Below are 24,015 nucleotides of genomic sequence, written 5' to 3' on the forward strand. Positions count from 1 at the left end.
AGCTTCAGGATTAAATATTCGAAAAAGTCAATCCAAAGTCCAGAAGTTGAAAATAATTAGAAGTAACTAAAAAAATAAATGACAGAAGCCAAGAAGAAATTCCATTATCACCACATCAATTTGCTTTGGAATGAAAAATGAAGCAACCTAAAAAAATGATTGAACGTTAGTCCCGGATACTCATGTGCTATATATAGATAGGGATGTAGTGTCGCAGTGGGTTAAAAATTGATTATTGATGTTTTTTTACACTAGCTTAGTTTTAGCTATTCTCTTTTACCTTCATCGAATCTCATTTAACCATCTATCAGCTTTAAGAGACTTCCTATCTTCTATTTTTTTAATTTTTTCGTTTTTCCTACGACTAACACATCAATAGCAGTAATAAAACAAGCTCGATAGTTTCGATAGATTTTTTTTCCAAGTAGTAGCATAAATATAGTGGCGTTAAAACCCCTTTATGACTGGCTCTAGGCGCTTATATTAATTTATATCTCCACCAGAATCCACAGACACTTTCAATAATTTTACTAGCCTGCTTGTAGCGCTAGAGCACAAGCTGGGGACGCTAGTTATGCATGCACCAGTGGATACCATACGAGCATGGCGAAGTGTTTGCATACTCGTCATCATACAGAAGGGACGACAGTTAGTGTTACCTACATGCATGACGATAGCTTGTCAGCATCTTGCCAGCAGAATCTCTAAGTAAATTATTCATGAAATTAACATTTGCTTAAATGAAAAAATACAACATGACAACTTTTTTAATTCAACGATGGTCTTTTGTGTAATCTATATGATGCAGAGAATAAAAACGTTCATATGTGGAAGTACAAAATAGTAGTGAAATAGAGAGGATTGGTGTTGCAGAGGATCTACTTCCTTCGTCTCCATCACATTTGCATAAGTGACTTATGGTCAGTAAGCATTATCTTCAAACTATGAACAGCATGCACTATCTTTGATGTGACACTTCCATGGGGGGATTGAAACACTCACGAGAGTCATCTCTAGATAGTATATCACCTGGGTATTCGGTTTCACTTTCATACTCTTGAATCGAATTTTTATCACTGTCAGAAGTGATGCCAGACATTATCTGATTTTTCTAGACGTTTATGGCTGATTATTTTTTAGCTTTGTGGTATTCTGAAGTGAAGAGTATTGATAAGAAAACGTAAAATGCATTTGAGATTGATAAATCATTTTATAAAAAAACAGGAATATTTTTTTTATTTTCAATTTTAATGATAAAAATAAATTCCAAAACTTTAGCAAATTTTATCGGCAATCAATATTTCATGAGTCAAACTTGGATTAAAGTATTGTTGAGATATTTATTGTTTTTTCCAATAAGTATCTCAACAATTTTTAAAAAAAAAATTCCCGTCGTGATTTATATTTATTATTAAATCCAAAATCAATAGTCAAAATCGTGTTTCAAAGATACTTGAATGTTAAAAGAATTGAATTGTAGGATAATTTTTATTTTTGTAAGTAATTTAGATTTCAGCTAAAATAAATGTTAAGGGAAGCAGAAATTTTTTTATATGTATATTTGGCTAAAATAATCCAGGATTACGGATAAAAATAAATGTAGAGAAAAGAGATTCGTTTTATAAAATACGAATAATGCATAAAAAATGAAGATACTGAGCACTTTTTTTTTGTTTGATAATATTGTTACGTTATAACATCTGTTATACACACATGCGAAATGATCTATTCGACATCAGCAATGTAAACAGCCACGTCACGACCAACAGTTTTATCAGATAAAGTCTTGTTATCAGTCTTCGCAGATATGGTTTCGGAAATGCTTCGACTTTGACATACGACAAGTAAAATTGTAAGCGAGCAGGAACGTGGAGTTTTTTTACACGAGTAGAATATTTAAATATTCTTTCCTGAAAACTTCACTTTGTTGACTAGTCAAAATATTCAAGGTAATAAAAATAAAAATTCTACTTCCAAAAATATTCCTTTAAAACCAAGTAGTAAATAAGAAAAAAGAAAATAGCTTACACTTGACCTTATTTCGAAGATAAAAGGGTAGCAAGCATGGTAAGTACGAGATAATTTTGATCTAAACGACTAAACTAGCGGAAAATTGTTGTAGGTCATGGAAGGTCTTTATCCAAGTCTTCAAGAAAAGTTCAAGAGTGAAGGTATTTGTCCAATTTGTATGATGACTATGGAGTCAACTCTCAAGTACTCATGCATGAATGGCCATGCAGTTTGTCATCGGTGTAAGCCTTACTATTTTGCCTGTCCTACATGTCAATCATCTCTGGATGTAGAAATTCATCCATCTGAAATGGGTCAATATCAAATGCCACCAGCTATGCATTATATGCCACACCCGTATCCGCCATATCCTCCAAGGTTTGTTGAAAGTGTTATCCATCATATCAATACTCTACTAGTCTTCTCAGATATATATTCGAAACCATTTCTGAGTTTCTATTTCTATTGTAGTCACACTAAATTTTTATTAATTTTCAGCACCTTTCCATCAGCTCCGTTTATTGAAGGTGAACGTGAACACCGGTGGTGTCCATCACCACCTACAGAACATCAAGAACTTTTTCCCTGCAGATATTCTCATCTTGGCTGTTATGCCAAAGTTCCAGAATACCTTCGAGAACTGCATGAGTCACGTTGTCAGCTGCGTCCTAATCTAGAAGATGAACATCTTCCCACTGATTTATCAACCGACGAAGGTGCTTTAGAAAACTGTAAATATAGCGTAGTTGGCTGCAACGTTAGACTTCCTGAATGGAGGAAACTTGTACATGAAGAAATCTGTATATACAAAGACCGACTAGAAGCTTTGGAAAGTGTCCAACACAATCTAGGTTCTCTAAGCTTTGACGATGTAGATCCTGAAGAGAAAGTAGAATGCAAGTTTTATAGATATGGCTGCATGGTGAAAATGCCAAGACGTCGGAAGCACCTGCATGAACAAAAGTGTAATTATCAAAAGCACTATCGTGAAGAAGATTTTGGCGAAACAATATCACATAATACTGAATACGAAGCTGATCCAGATGAGAAAGTAGCTTGTCGTTGGTCCGATTATGGATGTCAAGTTCAACCAAGACGATGTAGGAAGGAGAATCATGAAGAGAAATGTAATTATCGCAGAGAAAAATGTACTTTTGCTTATAATGGGTGTTTTGAAATGGTTGAACCATGTAAAAAACATCTCCATGAATCATCTTGCTCATATAATTATTGAAAAAAGTATGCTTGAAAATTTAATTTAAATAATGCAGTAATCTAATTATAAAAAAAAGAAAGTAAAAAATGAAGATAAAATATTTCAGTCTACATTTTTCAATAATAAATAAATCAATTCGTTTAAAAATTTATTTTTGCTTTTTGGCTTGATAACAAAAGATTATAATTTATCATACGTTGATAAATAAAATTCATTTATTTAAAAGCCTGGTTGAAGATGAATTAAAAAACATTTTATTCGTTAGCTTTTAGTGAATGTTATTGTTTAATGAATAAAATGTATGGTTGTAAAAACTTTTTTTAAAAAAATAATTGTTTGATACTTTCATGAAAATTAATAATAAAACAAGCGATAATTCGTATAAATGTACATTTATTTTACAACCAAGCATAAAAAACTTCAAATGTTATGGGAAACACAAATGAACCACCGGAGAGAAGACCCAAGGCAATTTCGTGAGCACCAACACGCGAAAGGTCATATATAGTAGCTGTGAGAAATGGATAGATCTAGAGAAAAAAGTCCGAGAAGTAGCAAAAAAATGATTGCACCTCAGTGCTGTTTGGCTGGTTATATGTTTTCATTGAGAATCCTTAAGAGCTGTCTGACACGAACCAAGTACAGTAGAAGTTTTTACTTATTTTCAGAGTAAATACACAAGGCATTTTGTTGGACTGAACTTATCAATTATAACAAATTTCGATAAAAATACAATACATTGGAGGCTTCTGTTCAAGTAAAGTTCAAAGATGGATTTGAGAAACGTAAGATATGAAATTGGATAAAAAAAATTAATTCAAATTTGTATTGGAGTGAATATTCCAATCAAAGCATCATGCAAAAGTGGATCAAGGTCGAGAGCAATAGTCTCTTTAAGACAGAAAGCACGTTCTTAATCCTGTGGACGCATAACAAGAATACTTACAAAGACGATTCTCTATTGATTTTGCTATTCATATAGACATAATGTTTCTATGTTAATTGACTATTCTGTTGCGTCGTTGAGAAGTCTGAATTTTTTTAATACCTTCAATATTTATCACCAAATCCTACATAACAAGAAAAAACATATTACTCTAATTATTTAAAAACATAATTTACTTATAAACGATCATGATGTTGATGAGATAGATGAAATTAAGTTATTTGTAGAACCTGAGAAAATTCAGCTATAAATGTTGGGTTAAAAATTTCCTGAATGAGCATTTAAGGACCAATTCATCCAATAAAAAAGGGAGAAAAAGATTGACGGAATAATTATGAGCATAATAACTAAATCGAAGAAAAAGATAGAATAGATGTGTGCTTAGAAATGAAATACCCTACACCTGGTATCTAATGGTACCTCCAGCGCCCCTTCACATCTCAAACGACGGTTAAACGACGGCTGTAGCGTTATATGGCCCATTTGTAAGGTTGATGTGGGCAAAAGTTGGGATGAAAACGATTCAAGGGGCGAGATTAGCTTCAATTTTTTTCGCTTCCTTTATATCTGTGTAGCTTTGAACAAAATGGATGAATATGTCTACGGATTTGACTGCTCGGAGTTCTTTGATATTGCGGAGACTTTAATTTCATCAATCAGCCTCGTCCAAACTCATAATTGAAAATAATTGAATATCCTTTTACAGAAGTTGAACTAAAATCTTGCATAATTTATTTGATTATAATCTTATACAAAAGTAAAGCAAGGGTCGAGTAGATGTATTGATTCTATTCAGATTTGAAAGGAAGAATCTTCTCTTAAAAAGGTTGGCTTGAGAGAAAACCTAGATGTATGTTTTGGGATTGAATAAATATTTCATGGATCAACAACTGAGGAGGCTTCGTCTAGCTATTGTCTGAAAGTGGCATTTGAGGAAGAATATCAATACCTTCATCATGAATATGGAAGCAAAATATTATATTTCAGCTTAGGCAGACCAAGGTGTTGGTAAAAGTATACTTATTCATTAATACTCATGATTCATTCAGACGATAATAAGTTTTATCAACTTTAAGCTAAAATTTTTATTAAAAATCAATAAAGTTTATTGAGAAGAATAAAAAACATCCAAAGGAGGAAACTTCTTATCTTTAGAATTTGACGATTTCTACTTCCTTAGAATCAATTATAGAAGAATATTAATGACTATGATTCATTGAATAAAGCTCTCCATTCACTGGAAAGATATTCAATTACTACTCAGTATTATCAGTAATTTTATCTTTTGGAAAAGCAGTAATTCAATTAATTCTTACACTGTAAAATAAATTATCCTATGGACTTTCATCACTATGATGAAAGTTAGCATTTTACAAGGTCCCCCTGTTTAAATCGGAGTAGATTTTAAATGTTTAGATATGCAAGGTGAAACAGAACGTTACTGAGAATAAGCTAAAGAGAGAAGACAATGCTCGGAAAGTGAATTGCACCCATGGGGAACCTACAATACAAACTCGAAGGGTACCAGCAACAGAAGTCAACCCGACTTTAATTAAGACACAGGTGTCGGTTGGTTCGTTGGTACAAAGTTTTTCCTTTTGAATTAATACAAATGCTCTGATAAATATTTTAAGTCTTTTGTAAATGAAATTGAACTTGCTCGTGCATTTGACTGATATCAAAAATTGCAGCAAATCTCATTATATCTCAAGAATATTGCACTACTGAAATTCACAGTTGAATTTATTTTTTTCTGAATAAAATACTAGATTTCAAGTATAAAGGTGTGGTGCGAGTCCACTATCTCAAGCAGTTATGGTGATTTAAACCTAGACCCTATCCTCTATAGACATGAAAGACCCATCGTTCACCAGATATTCCACGGAAATCTGAGAAAATTCTAGAAAAGAATATCCACATGGATAAAAGCCGTCGTTGACTATTCCGTCATCTGGAGATGTGAATTTTAAATGTCATGAGAGTTATGTTTTGAATAGAAAGCATCGATCAAGCCCAACCAGAGACTGTGTCGCCATGGTTGATATCATCCTTGACACTGATAGACCCTACTTCACCAAATCCATACACTGCACATTTGCGATAAACAGCCTTCCTGCATAAGGATAAACAGTCCCATTGTATGTTGGTGGATTAGAGCTTAGGGTGTTCTCGATTATTGGTGTCGATGAACAAAGAAGTCCTTGACGACTATCTGAAAGAGGAATTTAATTAATTAATACGATTCTACAGACACTATCTAATTCATTTTTGCCTAGCAGAGAGATACCCTACTACAAAATCTACTTGGAAAATGTTTTCTTCATTAAAAAGAATCTTTTTAACACAAAGGAAGACTTTAATTTCCTGAATTGAACAATCTAAGTTGAATTTAGATTGAAAAAGTGTAGGACATTGAACCCATATCATACACCCAGGTGACAAAAAAAATATTTGTCAAACAACTTAATATTAATTACACGCAACTTAAGAGGACACGAAACATCATATTAATTGGTATCGTGGAAGATAAACTATCTTGAGTGTCAGTTAATGTATCAAGTGACATGGAGATGGATCCTATTGCTCTGCTTGACCACGTAACATGACTCTTGCGATACATTCACGTCACTTACCACTGATTTCCCTGAATAAGCTCAATCACACTAAAATTATGATCAATACTCGAGACTGATCAGATTATCAAGCATCATTGTAATGATTGTAATGACCATGTTCGTGATAGTCTTTTTACATGTTTCATGTAAGTATAATATTAAGTAATACATGTTGACGTTTCCATCAAGCTTGGAAGGGGCTGATTCAACGAAGTATGAAAGCCGCTTTCCACGCTAACACTGAGCTCTTAGCGATGTGTTTCTCTACTCGCTACCACTCATCGATGAATATATAAAGTGTGTGCTGTATCCCAGGCGCCAGATTACACTTCTCTCACATAAATACGTCTCTCTTGAACGAAATGGCTTTAGTTCAACTCCAGGACGGACGTGTTGGTACACGTGAAGTTCATAAATCTTGATGAGAATACTGTGGGAAACGCATTTTATCGTTTTTCATTTTTCTGTTATGCATGATTCTTTCATTTTAGATATGAATCTGTAAAGCTTTTTTAAATAGATAACATTAATAAGTCACAATTCAATTTGAAATTTTTATTATCATTTTAAAATTTTTTATTTCATGAAAATAAATCCTTCATTGGAGCTTTCCATCTTTTTTTTTATTATTCGCAAACATAAAGAAAAGAAATTCTTATTTTGAATGAAAGTTTGAAAATCTTATTAGTTATTAAGAAAAAAAATGTATTTTTTTAAAGATGTATAATCTTTTTATAAAAAAATGGAGTATAACAAAGAAACCTTACTCTTCAAAGAATATTTGTAATGCAAATATCTTAAGGCCAGTTAGTAAGATTAAGCTTAAAGTTGGCACGTGGGAAAAATGAAGAGGCTGCACCAAAATAACTAAGTATCGTTCGTTCTGCTTTTTACTTTTAAGCCATTTAAATTCCGAACTCGACTCAAGAAGCTCAGTCACGTTCATGGCGTTTGGTACTCCAATCTTCACCAAAGAAAAACTAATTTCCCCCATTCTAATTACATCGCTCTGAGTCAATCATCAAACTGAACACATTCATCGAATTTTTATGATTTAAAAATTGTTACGTTTCATGTTTGACATATTTTATAAAAAAAAATTAATGCAATCATAATTAAGACGAAATAGCATTATCAAACGAGTTGTCAAATTGCAAGATCAAAGAAATTATTTCCCAATAACGGAAATGCAACAGGGCACTGCACAGTCGTCCAATTAACAGTCCTTTGTCAAATAGAACAGTGACATTAAACAATGCACGTCGCCCTTCAATGAAAACAAAAGCATTCTCGCCGAATAGACAAAATAAATCAAGCGTAGGGGTAGGGTATACAGTACTGATGGTGAGACAACGATAAATAATTGAATACACACCATAAAACATTGAACTAATGAATCTGAAATTGAGAGTAAATAAAAAATATCTCTTTCGTTGATAAAAATAACCTGAAAATTCTAATGTATTCTATGTCAGCGTAATAAATTGCGAATGTATTAAAATATTCTAAAAATTGTGAAAGAAGAAAGAAATTTAAAACAATTAATACAAGGCGTAGAGACTTTGTTTATGAAAACCAAGTAGAAAACATCGAATGGTTGGACTCACTAGTATACAACACACAGAGTGGTGTGATTCATTGATGGTAATTAAAGGACCAAACGTCTGTACCGGCTGCGTGCCAATGACCAATGGCTTGTGCGTGAAACCCGTGTTAATTACAGCTTTCGACTAGGCTGATAAAAATTCAGATGTAATTTCCTGTACAATTTTATTTAATCGATCATTAAAAGAAATCACAGCAATCATAAGTTTTGGCACGACTATTTGACGACATTGAGTGGTTCCAAGTCAACTTGTAACAAGAGAATGAATATCTGTGACTGGGTAAAGTATTCACTTGAAGATACAAGCTCTTGAAGATGCGAACAAGCGTGACACCGCAAGCTGGTGATGTAGAGATACTTCTAGAAAGTGGCTGTCCTTACCAGCACCTCGTGTGATTTACGAACTCAGGGATACGTAGTCTAGGCATGAGAATGTCTTTCTCCAACCTCTGAGGGCACACCCTAGCCACTACCTTTAGTGAAATACACAGACTTTACACGCGAAATTCAGTTTATGCTGTTTTTTGTTCCCATCCTGCCTCGGGGTTGGTAGATATTTCAGGGGTTTAGAATTAGGTTGCTGCTTACAAAGGCTTTAGTAAAAAAAAATTATCAGGTTAATGGAGATTATGTTACGTGTAATCATGAAATTATGAAGAAGATTATTTAAATATTTTTTTTGAAATATTATATTTGATTTAGTCTGGCAGATAAGTGCAATTTTTTATGGTTTATAAGAGAGATATTTTTATTGCGTAATAAAGGAAATTATGTTGCTACTTAAAAGGGTCATTTTTATGCTACGATATCTGTCTCTTTCTCTTGACCATTTTCCACAGTATTCCAGCCTATTCTATCAATAATTTTATCGACCTAATGGATTCCGGGGTTGTTAAAAAATGGTTTCAACTTTTTATCGATTCTGATAAGCATTTGATTTAAATTTATCCTTTAGAAATTAATTTTTAAATTTTATTTTCCATCACAATAGAGTTTGAAACTATTTGCCTAGTCCAACAAAGAAAACAGAGTATTCAAGAAGTGTAGATCTGGAATTTGCATCAGTAATAAAGGACCTTGTCCACAAGTTTACAATCCAGATAGAGGAAGTGTAAAGAGAAGATCGAAAATGACCGTGGCTGAGTCACGGGTCGTAGTGGCGCCGCAAACTTCCAAGGCCATTAGACACATCTACGTTGGTAATTTTCAGTCAGGGTCCAGTTTTGGAGGTTGAAAACTTGATAGCAAACTTCTCTTAATCGAGTATATATGCATTGATCTCTCATGCATATTTATACGATGACACTCATAGTGGTATTACCTCACAAAGTGAGAAAATATTTTAAACTGTCTACATGACAAATTGCTTGGTGAGTTAACGTGTATAACAGAAAGAAATAAGTATCTATTTGATCTACAAGCTACAAAAATGATAGCCAACAAGAAGTAAAGTGACACCCGAGAAAAACCAGTGACGCAGCTGCCCAATCGCCAAAAGCAATCACGATTTCACTGCCGTCGCGTTTTTCATCCCGCGATTCAATAGCTTCCCAATCATCTAGCGTTTTATTGGCACTTTGTACCGACGTTGACCAAGTTTGTATCGACCCTCAGTGTCATTACATTGGATTATTGGCTATTCATCAAACAGAACATTACTGCAAAAGAAACAAAAATATTTTAATCCATCATTATTACATCGATTAATATTATGATCAACTATAAAAACACGTGAGATGACATAGAATAATAAACATTTTTTATTTGAACACCAATCAATTTGATGATGACATAATGAGTCTTGAATTTATGACTATTAATCGTCATAAAATAATTGATGCAAACTTTTTAATTAATTTTTTCCAAGTAAACATCGATTTCTACTCTTGAATACACATTTATGCACAGAAATTAGGTTGAATTACCAGTAACTACATTGAATAGAATCCACATTAATTGAGTAGCTTAATATAGACTTTGTATGGCTCTATATAATCAGTCAAACGTTCCTACACGAGTGCAACCATGAATAAGATGCTCAGTTACGCTCGACCATAATTATGTAAATTATATACGAGCTTACACGCAAGTTCCTAGCAAGATGAAAGATCGTTTTGAACCACACATAGTCTACAATTGTCGATCGTCATCAAAGCTAAATAAAAATTACAAGAGAAAAGTGTCCCTGTCCGATGCTTTTCATCACACCCAGTATCCTTGACGAACCAATTAAATAAATGGTAGTAAATTGTGGGGGAGTCTGTCGCGTCGCTTAAACAACCTTCGATGAAGGCAGCATAGTCGTTTCTTCCATTAATACCATGCAGCCAGTCGCCCTAATGTAGATATACACCTCCTCTACTGGTGCCACTTTCAGCCCCTCACTGTGATCCTGACAACGTCACCTCAGTGTTACTACTGTTACATCAAACGCACAAAAGATTCTTACAGAACTTTCATCATCGACTTTGTCGTAACTCGTTCTTGTTGCTTTTGTTTCTATTCATAGAATTAATTCTCTGACAATGCTGAGATTGAAAGCAACATTTAATTGATAAATTGTAACAATGCTGAACAAGTCATCTTTTGCGTCTTCTTGAATGTTTGACTAAGTTCCCAACAATGTCTCAAGTATCTTAAACATTTCCTTATCTTTTAAAGCTATTATAGATTTAGAATAAATCAAAAATATTACATTGATTGAATATAATTTTTAAAATAAAGAATGTATGTACTAATTTAAGAAGATGAAAGTTTCGACTTTATTGACTTTAAAAAATTGTCAAAAAGCTATTAACAATAGGCAATAAAAAATATTGAGAAAATCAAGGGTGAGTACATCAAGGGTTGACAAAGTTGATGATGGGTGAAGATAGAAACAGTCTATTTAGTCCTATACGTACGTTGTGTCAACATTATTATACCGCAGATTCCCTAGAGAGTGCTAGTATACACATGAGACACAGTGAGCAAAGCGAATAGATCTGGGAAATGGTTTTTTAAATATGAATAAGACGCTGAGGTTGATAGGAAGGAATAGTGGTACCCAAAGATCTCCTCAAGACTCAAAATTCCCCTTCTATTCGCCTGTACAATTTGAGTTCGATATGAACACATGTTACGACAGAAAGTAGTCGAGAGAAATAAGTATAATATCTTCACACTTGGGAACATGTCTCGTAGTTAGCGAAAGAGTAGTCAAGACAATTTTTCTTTTCTTTCTAGCAAAAAACTACAATCGTATAAATTTTGATGCGACTTAAAGGGAGGAAATAAAAAAGAAGAAACTAAAAAGTAGCTTGGAATAAAAAAAGAAAAGAGAAAACAATAGATGAAACGACAGATCAGACGGCGCCTTGGGATTTCTTGTTCGTCTTTCTTCAAGTTGTGAAGACAAAAACCAAAAATCCGTTGTAAATAAAAAAACAAGTAAAGATTTTCTATAAACATCAAGTACACCTTTATTTTTATGGTAGAAATAAATTATTCTATACATACTAGATCTTTTATTGTTATATTTTGGAAGCTCTAATGGAAAAATTTTATTTCAATATAAAAATGTAGAAACATACTAGCCAATAAAATAACTGTAAGAAATTAATTAGACTAATTATTTCAACAAATTGGCATTCAATGAATTTTTTTGGTATGATTTTTATAAATGTTTTTTTGAAATTATTTCGGAAATAATAGTAATGAGAAGTGTTTATTGAACAACGAACGAGGGATAAATTTATTAATATAATAAAGACAATAAAAATCACGTAATCATAAATTTCACCTCCTAGGGGGATTTCGCTTCGTTTGCTCAACTGAATTAAGGTTTCTACATTCAATAGACGAATCACCTAAATTGTATTGTATTGTAGCCGGTGTAATACTAAGATATAGGGAATGAGATCTCAGCTTACCAAAGGGCTGACCGGCCAATTAGCGTTTGTAGAGCTCTCGAGCTCTCGATAGAATTGCACCAGTTCAACGACTTCAACGAGATTGTAAGCTTTAGAAAAGAGAATATTTCAAGAACCTAATGCATTTTACCATGACCAAAGTGAGCATGAGAGCTTTGAAAAAAAACGTGAAACGTAATCTGCACTTTTAGAAAAAAGTTTTTTTCTTTACAACAACTACTTATGCTCTGTAAATAAATTCAAAATGTTTTTACAATAATGCATCATTAGTTTTTTTGTTATTTGTCGATAAAAGAAGCTTTTACAAAGCTTTTATCATCTGGACGAAAAATTATCAGTCGATATGTGAGATAGCTACGTAGAATATACACTGCTGATAAACAGAATACTGCTTCGTCGGTAGTATACTGTCTTCAGAGTGAGCTTGCGCAAGCTCGATGGTAAAAGGAGAAATCGTTTATGGCAAGAGAGAATTTACTTCACTATTGAGGGTCACAACAACAGTAATTTTCGAACTTCAAAGCTCCTATTTCAAGCTTCAAAGTGTATGCTCACTTTGGGTTAACGACCATTAACTTGGATACTATAACACCAGAGTTCACAATGGAAAACCTATTTCAGATCTGTGAATACTTCGATCCATAGGTAAGCAAAGGCCAAAGGTCAAAGGACTCTAGACAGACAATGGATTCCTAATATTTGCCATCTCTTACATTTCTCAAAATAAAAAAAAATTATTTCCCTCCAATTATCTCACTTTTCAAACAGAAACCGAAATAATTTTATTGTACTTCTACGATTTTTTTTTAGAACATGTTAATTAAATTGTTGAAACATTTTCTGTACTTTTTTACGTTAAAACATCCAGAAAGTTTTACCTTGTTTAAATAACTAACATAAAAGTACTTTTTATTATTTTTTATTTTGATAAAAGAAGTGATTAAAGAATACAGATTTTCACTGACAGAAAAGAAATCTGTTGACATTTGTTCAAAAGAAAAAACTTGAAAAATTCAACGTTAGAATCATAGTAAAGTTAAGAATAAGCTTGTTTCCTTTTACTGATCATGCAATTTATTACAGAGTGTTTGGAGACTGGTAATTTGCTTGAGTTTCATTTCTTTTGCTTACCGAGTCACGGATGCGAATAATCATAAGGCTTTGATTGAAGAAAGAATAATGGTGAGTAGGGCAGTTAGAAAGGACAAGGGTAATTGAAAACTCGAGGACGAAATAATAGTATGAATTTTTTAGTTATTCATTCTATCAAATTACTGAACTTCATGAAATAACATTTTTGCAGATTATTAATATCAAAATTATTCACTCTATTAATTCTGATAACAGATAACTAATAAATAAATAACTGGAAAAAACGTCAATTGACTGTGATAAGATAATTGGCATTCTATTAAATGATTTGTGAAAGATTACTGATTTATTTTATCTTCATTTTTCCCACGAGTTTTTGAGATGATATGTTTTTAATTGTTATACTAAAAATAAATTAATAAATATATATTTAAAATTTCAATTCACTTGATTCACAGTCATTATCATCATTAATAAACAATCCTTTTACTGTACGTTTATCATGGAACCATTCAAGCATCTAAACTTGTCTGACCACTTCAAAAGCTCTTCTATATGAAAATCTACCTGAAAAACTTTCGAGTAAAACGAAAGCCTGTAAAACTGACGAATTACCAAACATGAAGAGTGTGGTATCAAATAAATGAACAGAAGAAACATTTCTTTTATAGTTTACCTGCACATACAGAAGCTTGCACAAATAGAGTCTGATCTAGTCAGACCCATCAGAATAGAATAGAAATACAAGGTAGAAGGAATTCAATTACTCACAGACGAAACTAAGAAAATCTTTAAATTGGTTTTGTTTAGATAAAAATTAATTTGGTTTAGAAATATTCATTGATGATCAAGTATTTTTAAAATAATTAATAATTAGCAATCTAAAGGTTATGATTGTCTGTTGTTATTATTCATCAATTCATCAAAATTTATGTCATTCATGAGAATTCCTGGTAATTCAAATGATATTAGGCACTCGATTAAATAAACACATTATAAATTGCACCGATTGGTAGGGAACTAATATACAAGCTACATTAGTGCTTCAGTGTATATCATAGGAATAAATTCGCTTCCTATAACATTCTGATTAAGTTCATTGACATTTTCAGAAATATTTTATGAATGTTCACATGAAAGCTTCTGATAAATAACTCGAAAACTAACGAAGTCTGAACTGTTGTGTCATGATTTAATAATTAATAAATTAAATAATAACTTTAATTTTATAGATAGAAAAAATTATTAAATGTTTCTTTTAACTATTAAATATGTATTAATTAACGAGCAGAATTGATCTTTTTTATTGACAAATAATTAGATGAAGAAAAAAAAAGATTTTATTGATCGAACCGGTTCGTTGCGAAAGATACATAGTTTTGTGAATTTTTAAATATGTATCTAAACTTGTTCTGTAACTCTTTACTCTAGAGAATACAAATGATAAAGAATTTGTATACAAATAACAAAACTTTGTTGCTGGCGATATCTTGAGAGCAACTGACTCAGTCTATGTACACGGACTGCAGTCAATCAATACATCTTGACGTATCTCAGGCCTGATAAAATTATCAAAAAAAACTGATTTAATCATTTTTGAACCACTTAGTTTAATGAAGATTTCAGCAAATTTCAGATAAATGCAGTCTTTCTATCAGAAATGTCAATCTCAACGTTGTCTACTGTTTTTCTATCTTAAAAATAAAATGAAATTCTATTAACATTTTCACCTTTAGAAAGAACTCGCTTTGAATTTAATTTAATTAACTGCTTTTTTTATACAAACTAAATTAATTAATAAACTGAACAAAAATTCATTTCATGTTTATTGTATAAAAATTGCGTTTAATTGATTAAAAAAAAATTTTTTTCTTACTAAGTATGAAAATATTACGATTTAGTAAAATCTCAAACGATTGTGAGTACATTTCTGACTTCAACATCAAACAAAAGACAGAAAATAGTTCATTCTTATTCGCGAAAGGTATTCAAACAATGTAACAAAAGAAGTACAAAAATTATCAAATAAAATTTCATAAAGTTTTCACGAAATTAATATAAATAGAACATTTCCAATAAATTTACTTTGAATAGCAGTCAACTAATAAATCAAATGATAAAATAAAAACGATTATATGGTTAAACCAAAATTAAATTACCTATTCCAATAAAATAACTGAAACAAAGTGGGATAAAAAGCAATAAAATAGAGTAAGTATGTTTGAAGGGTCAGCGATGCCCAATCATTTCAATTTTCTTGGCAATCAATAAAATCTTCTCACCATGATCAGATGAGCGGTCTGGTTAATCGAATTGGTTTACGAGCCACTCCCAAAGCTTCTCGCCAAATTCATAGAATCACATTCCATGCTCTTGTTGTCAGAGAGGAGGAACGCTTGAGAATAATAATCGAAAATTTTGGCGTCGCCAACCAGGAGATTCAGGACTAACAAAGGATTATTGAGCAATCGTTTTCCAATATAGGAGCTTATATAGACCATGGGGTCTATGACCACGTCATTTACCTGTAGGTCAATCTCGTTCACCATTATACATTCGTTCGTAACAGAATCTATATAAAACTTGCTAATATTCCACCTCGGTTTTGTTCAGTTTAACTACATAATAAATTTATATGGAATTATTATACCATTTATTTAAACTGAATTAATGCAATTAGATAATTAAGATTGATTACACAAAACACTGAAACTTTCTCAAGACTAAAAGATGTTCTAGTTGACGTTGTACGGCTTAATATAAAGTTACGAATCTCCAATTGCAAGTTTTTCCATTTATAGCCGCGAAAAGTAATCTAGATTTAAAACTTTTGATATTATGATTCTACTTTATTCGGTTTTTATGAAAAAGAAATGAGTCAAATCTGAAAAATTTTCAGTGACTTTTAAATATTTATTGAAATTTTCGTTCATATTAAATGATTATATTCCCACAAAAGGAAGGATTGGGATTCTTTTACGGCTTCTTGACATCAAGGAATCTCCAAACTATAAAAGTCCTTTCTGATTCATTCTCATGAAATGATACTCGAAAATGTCATGATTCTGATTCCTTTCACTGACAAATAACTTGGAAGATATATTGTCCAAAATTTCTAGTGGTTCACCAACGATGAAAAAAAAATAAAACGACCGGGAAATAGTAAAACAGAGAATTTCCTTTCCAGGAATGATAGCAAGGGTTTTCAGGGAGAGTGTCTCTGTTACAAGGTAGTAGGTATATGACTTCTTGGATCTCTGCCAACGTCATCTGCGAGTCAGACTTTGAGCCGGAGAAGTAAAATAGCCCATTAACGCCGTCTCTAAAACTACGAGTAAGATCCTGAAGGACACAAATGGCTAGCTTATCTTTATTCCTTAAATAAAGGGTCTATTAAAAAGGAGACTAATGAATGCAGTCGATTTATTTTGTGCTTTTCACTCAATTTTTATCAAAATATTCAATATCTGATTTTTATGCTGCTACGATTGCTTCTAAAAATAAAACAATTCGTTCAAGTTCATGAATAATCATTGATCCAGGATGTACTCATTCGATAAAACATTGAAATTGTAACTTCTAAAGAATTCAACATCGCAATAAATTTTATCTCGATGAAAACAAACAGGAATTTTGGATTTTTCTGTGTATCAATTTGATTATGACCACTTCCGTGAATTCATTGTGTTAAATATCAATATTGTGTCATTAGTCGTGGATTTTTATCTGTGATCGATATCTTTCGTGATTGAACATTATCCTTTAAAATATTGATTATTAATGACTATAAGACTTTTCTTGAAATGTTTATCATAATCTTAGCTATCAACATCATCTAAATCACTGCGCAATTCAGACATTTTGTTATAAAAAATTGCTCCCTGTATCTAATCTTCATCTACTCGTAATCTTAACTCTTTGACGTGATTTGAAAAAGTATCAGTGTTTAAATCATTCCAAATTTGCCACGAGGATGATATATAAATCCAGGCGGACCGGAATAAAGCACATTCGTGAACGTTCCGGGTTTGAAAACATGTGGACTTTAATAACAATCTTAAGTGTGATAGCTGTATCACAGGGTAATTTGATATTTCAAATAATTTTTTTAAAGCCTTTTTTATGCTAATTTTTTGATATGTTTGATTTTAAAATTACTGAGATTTACTTGTAAATTATTGATTCAGCTGGAAGACTGCCAGAGTCTTTCCATGGACGAGTCATCAATGGAGAAGATGCTGTGCTCGGTGAAATCCCATATCAAGTAAGCAAATATCTTGTGAATAAATAAACATAAAGATATCTTGAAATATGAAAACAAACTTATTTCATTATTTATCTACTCTGTTTTAATATCACGAATTTCTTGATCAAATATCTCTCACTAATTTCCCTTAAAAAATAAATCTTTAAAAATTTTTTTCTTTGCATCAGGTATCACTTCAATATGTATATAACAATTTCCACTTCTGTGGAGGTTCAGTTTTGAACGAAAAATATGTTATCACAGCAGCTCACTGTATTCAAGGGTAAATATCATGTGTATAATTGAAATTAATTGTACAAAAAAAAAATTCGAGTGTGTATGTTAATTCGAGAAAATAAAATTTCAGGAAAAGTCCATCACAAATAAAAGTAATCGCAGCAACAGTTGATTTGAAAGACCCTCAATCAGAATTCAAAGTTGAAAAAATAATTAAACACACAAAATACAATTCTTACGACTCTTGGGTTCATGACATTGCTTTAATAAAAATTAAAGATGAATTTGTTGTTAACAAAGTTTTAAACTTTGTATCTCTACCACCCAAAGGATATGTAGTTCCTGAAAAAGCAGTGGCGCGTATATCTGGCTGGGGTTCTCTTTGGGTAAATTTGAGACAAACTTTGTTTCAAACATATTCTTACTAATGAGCATTAATATTTTCAATAAATACGTTCATATATTTTAGGAGGGTGGAATGAGCCCTGATGTTCTTCAAAAAGCTGAGATTGAGACTGCTGAACATAACTACTGTAAGCAGGTTTATAAGAATATAGCATTGAACATCTACCAAACACATCTGTGTGCATACGACCCTGTTGAATCTACTGGCTCTTGTCACGTAAGTTTTTTTTTTATTTAGTTTTGAAATTAAATTATCATTTTTTTTATTTAAAAGTTTGAGGCGTGGATAATTTCTTAATTTTGAAAAAACTTTTAATTGAAAATCTCTTGTCTATGTGAAAGTTCTTTTAATTTATTATGAAGATAAAACTACAAAGCCTAGATAACTTGGATGATGAAAGAGTAATACTAAATAAAACAGAGTGATTTGCTATGTAGACGTGAAACGGTCAGGCAGAAATAATTCAGTTATCGATATTAACAATTCTATCAAAATGGATATACTCGAATATCGGTGAAAAATAGAGAAAAAAGAATAAATCCTAAATGTTTAATACACAGAAACAAAATTCAGTTCAAATGTTATGAGCCAGCGTTTCTATTTTAAAAGAAAAAAAATTTTTTATCGTCAATGTTACATAAACTTTTGACTTAACTTTTTTCAGTTTTTTTTTTCCAAAAATAATTGCTTAAAATTTTTCATTTAATATTTTAGGGTGACTCTGGTGGACCATTAGTAGTGGATGAAAAACTCGTTGGACTGGTATCCTGGGCTAATGGTTGTGCTTCAACAAAATATCCAACAGTATACACGCGTGTAACTGAATATTTGGACTGGATTGAAGAGAATGCTGTATAATTAATTAGTTTGTGTAAACTCGAAATGTTTTATTTAACAAATTTTAATTTTGCATTCAGTCAGCTTCAAAGAAACCTATGGTACAGATTTTTTATCACAATTCATTTCCCCGGAGCAAAATAATTATTAAATATCGGCAAAAGCTTCGTGTATATGCTAATAACTGATTGACCTCAACAAAAGTAATTTTTTTATACGTCACGAATGAAAGTTATAAATAAATAAAATGATTCATTCAATAAAAAGGTCTTTTTTTTCTTTTAAATTTCATATTCTTAACGTTAGAAATGTAAGTTTTGGTATCTAGTAGTCTTCTGGCGTTAGCCTAAAATCCTTAACAGAGAATTAACTTGATAGTTATATAGCAAATCCTAGTTGTGAGTATGTAAACCAAGTTAAGCTTTAACTAAGGTTCTTACAGCTTTCTCTTTGGTACAAAATATTGACATAGTGCCAGGAAGATAATGTACTTCTACTTTGTGGTGTACTTCAACAATATACACTCATCGTTGAAGTTTTGCAGTACTTCACTTGCAGTGAAACTCAAAGAAGTTTGTTTGTACCTAAGATTCATGAGCGTCGACCCAAATTATAATTACAACCGAATGACATCTAAGGTTGAATAAAGAAATTTTTGTACAAAAAAAATGTAATTCAGATGAAAAAAGAATCTAAAAAAAAACTAGAGTGAATCGATAGAAACCACGATTTTTAATTTCTATGTTTCCAGATATTTTTGAAGAATTTTAAACGCCCGAAACATCAAAGTAACATGCTGTTGAACCGATCAAAAGTGACGTGATGGTCTAATATTTGTTGAGATTTATTAAAAAAATTGGAAACAATTCAATCAGACTAATATATTAATATTTTTGTATAAATTAATAATAATGATGTAGTCAATTTAATTTTTTCAAGCCTATTATTATCTATGATTATCACTGACTATAATCTCCGGTGGCATGATTGACAGTAATAATCTCGCATCAATGCATATTGCATCTAAGCTAATAAAGTATGAAAACTATACATTCATTGACGTTGATAATATAATTGTGATAATCAATATCATTGTATAACATAATAATAATAATGTACCTCTCATTATACTTTAAAAAGATAATATCATTTGAAATTTTTTTATCCTAGTTTATTTGTCCAAACAAGATCAGATATTCAAAATTGGATCAAGCAAGATAATAGATAGTTGATAGAGCAGTCGTGGCAAATAAATCGGTAGATATTTAATTGTTTTCATGACAAACTCTCCTTATCTCAAAAAAATTATCCCGCAAATAAAATACATTCGACCCTAATTCATCAGGAAATTTCGAAAAAAATAAACGAATGCTAAATTGTTGATAGATAAATCAAGTTATTTATCAGAAATATTCAGAAAAACTTGGCAATACATTTCTGCTCAAAAATCCTATAAGAATTTATTGAGCATGGCAGGATTTAGAGTTATTGACATCCATATACATGCTGAAGACATCGATAACTAGAGTCAATCATGTGAAGAAAGTGAAAAATAAATGGGATCCTTATCACATCGTCATATTTTTCGACATTCCATCCGATCTTTTACCCTATCATTTTCTTAATTAAACTATTTTAAAGATATTTCAGGGGAATATTAGTGGTCCCTTGACAGCTAATGGTAAGCTTATTGGCATTATTAACGTGCGGTGTTCCAGAAATTCCTGACGTCTACACTTGGATGCCAGTGTATGTGCAGTGGATTGTACATAACAGGGTTGAGATTAAATATTAACTATTATACCCATGTGGAAAAAATGACTAACACAGTCTAATGATCAAATGAATCCTACAAACCAAGAAAAGCATGAAAAGTAGTTAAAAAACAATCATTTTATTTCTAATATAACAATAAATATAATGATGGATGAATTTTTTCAATTTCAATAATAGGAAATGATGAATTGCATTTTCTTTTTTTGAAGCTTTTGAGAGAAACTCTAGTGGCTCTGAGAAATAAATTACTACTCAAGGATAAAAGATTTTTTTTTTCAGCTCAGTTCAATATATCCTGATTGTCTGTCTTCCCTTATAGTAACAAACAAATATTCTTAGTCAAATTGTGCATTGGTTCTTTTACGGCAAATATATTCAGCAAAATAGACTGGAAATCCTGTTGAATGGAGAAATGAATCAAGTCTACATTGTAGAAGTGGATCGATAAGCACATGCATTCACATGTTGCTTATTTTTTTCAAGATACTCCAAAGAAATTGATGGTATTTCTACCTCTCGAGCGACGACATTAACACTTTATCATTCTGAAAATACTGCTGATTCAAACAAAAACTTAAGTGTTGAATAATTCTTAGAATAAATTATAGAAGAGCTTCGCAATAGATTTGATAGACGACTTAAGAGGTAAGTTTTATGTTACTAATGATTGTTTAATTTATTTCTATAAAAATTCAATGAGAAAAGCATGGCAAAAGATCAACGTGACTTGTTTACTCATAATTTATCTCTATTTAGGTAGAATTTGTTATTTATTATTATTTTTTTTTTTTTGCAGAAATAATGGTTGACATTTTTCTTCATTTTGCTACACTTGGACTAAAAAATGCATCGATTCAAGTTTTATTGAAGCACGCAAAGCTCAAAATTGCTACATTTGAACGTGACTAGATTATATTTCTTCGAAATAAACATTACTAGAGAAATGAGTCTATCGCCTGTTCAAATTTGTATAACGATAGACGAAATTATTTTAAGCAAATTTAACGTACTCATAATTGATAGATAATTATTTACATATACTAAAGTTCAATGATTTTTATTACGAAAAATTAAATAAGTTAATAAAGTGATATTAAATAAATAAAGTCCCTACCTAGGTGTGAAATTAAAAAAATATTCTTTTCTCTGATTTAATAAATACTTGAGTAAATTAAATATGCAGAATCCTATTATCAAATAATATTAAATGAAAAAGTGGTGAATTCTAATTAAATTCACTACTGCGATAGTTTTTTCTGTCTATTCCGGGACGTGTATTTTTTTTTCTCTTCTCTTCCAATTTACAAATGTATTATTAAGTTCTTTTTGGAAAATACATAAAAATAAAATGCATTCAGCCACAAACGTTGGTTAAGCCACAAAAAAAATTTATATCATTTTAATTAAAAAAAGCTTATACCTATTACCCTCACATTTACCAAGTCGATGAAATTGTCGGTTTTTCACAGAACACATTAATATTTAACCTACTTTACTTCGTTCCAATTTTTTTTTGAGACAAAGAAAAATTCTCATGGTAGAAAGATTCATTTCTTATTTTTATTATTGGTATTCAATTGAAGAAACAATTAATGGTCGCTTAATGTCTTTCAAGTTCTTCACTAAGAGTCTGAAGCGAAACCAAGTAGAGACATGACTACAATAGTGAGCTTGTAAAAGCTCTCAAGTAGTATGAAAGTTTAAGACCATAAGAAAAAAAAATAGTTGAGTTAACTTTTAAGTTTTAATACTCGAAAAAATACTTGACTATGATAACTTTATGGAACGTGTTATAAGAGACTCTTGTCAGTGTCCACATGTTGCTTTTTATAGAAAGAAACGGAAACAAATCTATCTAGCAGTACCAGGATTGTACAAATAAAAAAGCACTAGTGGATGAGTTGGCGCATTCGAGTACAAAGAAAAACAAAAAGAAGATAAGCTTTTTCATTTTAAAGTCTTCCAGCCGCGAAAAGTCAAACTTTACAGTACTCTTTGTAATGTATAATGGTAGATATTTACAATGCTAATGAAATTCCATTTTTCTAAGTGGCACACGACTATTCAAAGCTTTCAAGATGTCAAAAAAAAATTCTCATTTCCTAAACATTATTCTTTCTCTTGATTTACAATGAACATATTATTTATTTTTAGCAATAATTGAAATAAATGTTTCAAAATCAAGACAATTTAACAATCAAGGATTAATTAAACGTTTTATAAACTTGAATTGAATTGATTATACGAACAATATTCCAAGAACGAAGCACTAATTTGTAAAATGAAGAAACTTGTAAACTAAATATTATATCATAACACAAAAGTTTGTTGGAGATTGATAAAGAAGTTTCGTGAAATCTGATTAATAAATTTTATTTTGGTTACTCAATCACTTAAAGTTCTTGGTGTGACATGAAATAATGATCTTAGTAATAAAATTTTTGTTGCTAAAATTTCAATGAAGATCTTATCATTTATTCACAATAAATATTCTTGAGTAATCGCAAAAAAATTCCAATTCTAGAAGCACTATTATTTTCTATTGAAATTTTTCTAAGGTCCAGGAACTAGATTGTTGGTAATGTGTAGGCAACTCAACGGTGATAAAAGTTGCTTCAATGACCTCGACGCTTCGTCTTACTCCCTCAAGCCATATCTACTAACACCATTGCCTACCCTATCTTTTGCTTTTATTCTGAGGTGGCAAGGCGAATTCTATCCTCGCCGGAAGTTTAAAGTGTCTCCGACCCAATTCTTTAAAGAAAAGCTTTCAGTCTTTCTTACTTGCTAGACTAACCCATCAAAAGTATCGAAAAAGCATAACGAGTTTTAAAATTTTTTAATAGAATGTCACGAAAAAAAAAAACTGTCAATAATATTTTTCCTCGACTTCTAAAGATGTAAAAAATTTAAACAACATTGTGAAATGAAAGAGAAAAGTGAAAAATTTAAAAACAAATAATCAAAGGCCTGATTTTGAATGAATAATGAAAATTCCTATTGAAAATGTTTTTTTGAAGACTATTGCATAATTTAAATTGAGAAAACGCAACATTTAACAAGCAGACAACCTCCTTCCTTTACACTAACCACAAAGTATCCTTGTGGTCTTATATA

The 24,015-nt window shown here is 31.2% G+C and overlaps 3 protein-coding genes across 3 annotated transcripts in view; 2 read left to right on the forward strand and 1 right to left on the reverse strand.

Moving 5' to 3' along the window:
* Positions 1-24,015, reverse strand: part of hwt (heavyweight) — an 86,097-nt gene that overhangs the window by 57,783 nt on the left and 4,299 nt on the right. The window lies entirely within an intron of this gene.
* On the forward strand, positions 1,817-3,328 carry LOC118067825 (uncharacterized). Its single transcript, XM_035084793.1, has 3 exons — positions 1,817-1,949; positions 2,123-2,388; positions 2,509-3,328. The coding sequence occupies exons 2-3, from the start codon at positions 2,126-2,128 to the stop codon at positions 3,242-3,244; spliced, it is 999 nt and encodes a 332-aa protein (XP_034940684.1). The 5' UTR covers positions 1,817-1,949; positions 2,123-2,125; the 3' UTR covers positions 3,245-3,328.
* Positions 17,321-19,383, forward strand: LOC118067826 (trypsin-1-like). Its single transcript, XM_035084795.1, has 6 exons — positions 17,321-17,478; positions 17,584-17,660; positions 17,831-17,925; positions 18,010-18,265; positions 18,349-18,501; positions 19,000-19,383. The coding sequence occupies exons 1-6, from the start codon at positions 17,370-17,372 to the stop codon at positions 19,141-19,143; spliced, it is 834 nt and encodes a 277-aa protein (XP_034940686.1). The 5' UTR covers positions 17,321-17,369; the 3' UTR covers positions 19,144-19,383.

This window comes from Chelonus insularis, unplaced genomic scaffold, assembly GCF_013357705.1.
Source record: "Chelonus insularis isolate UGA/USDA-ARS -01 unplaced genomic scaffold, ASM1335770v1 contig_397_pilon, whole genome shotgun sequence".
In the NCBI taxonomy this organism is placed as follows: Eukaryota; Metazoa; Arthropoda; class Insecta; order Hymenoptera; family Braconidae; genus Chelonus; species Chelonus insularis.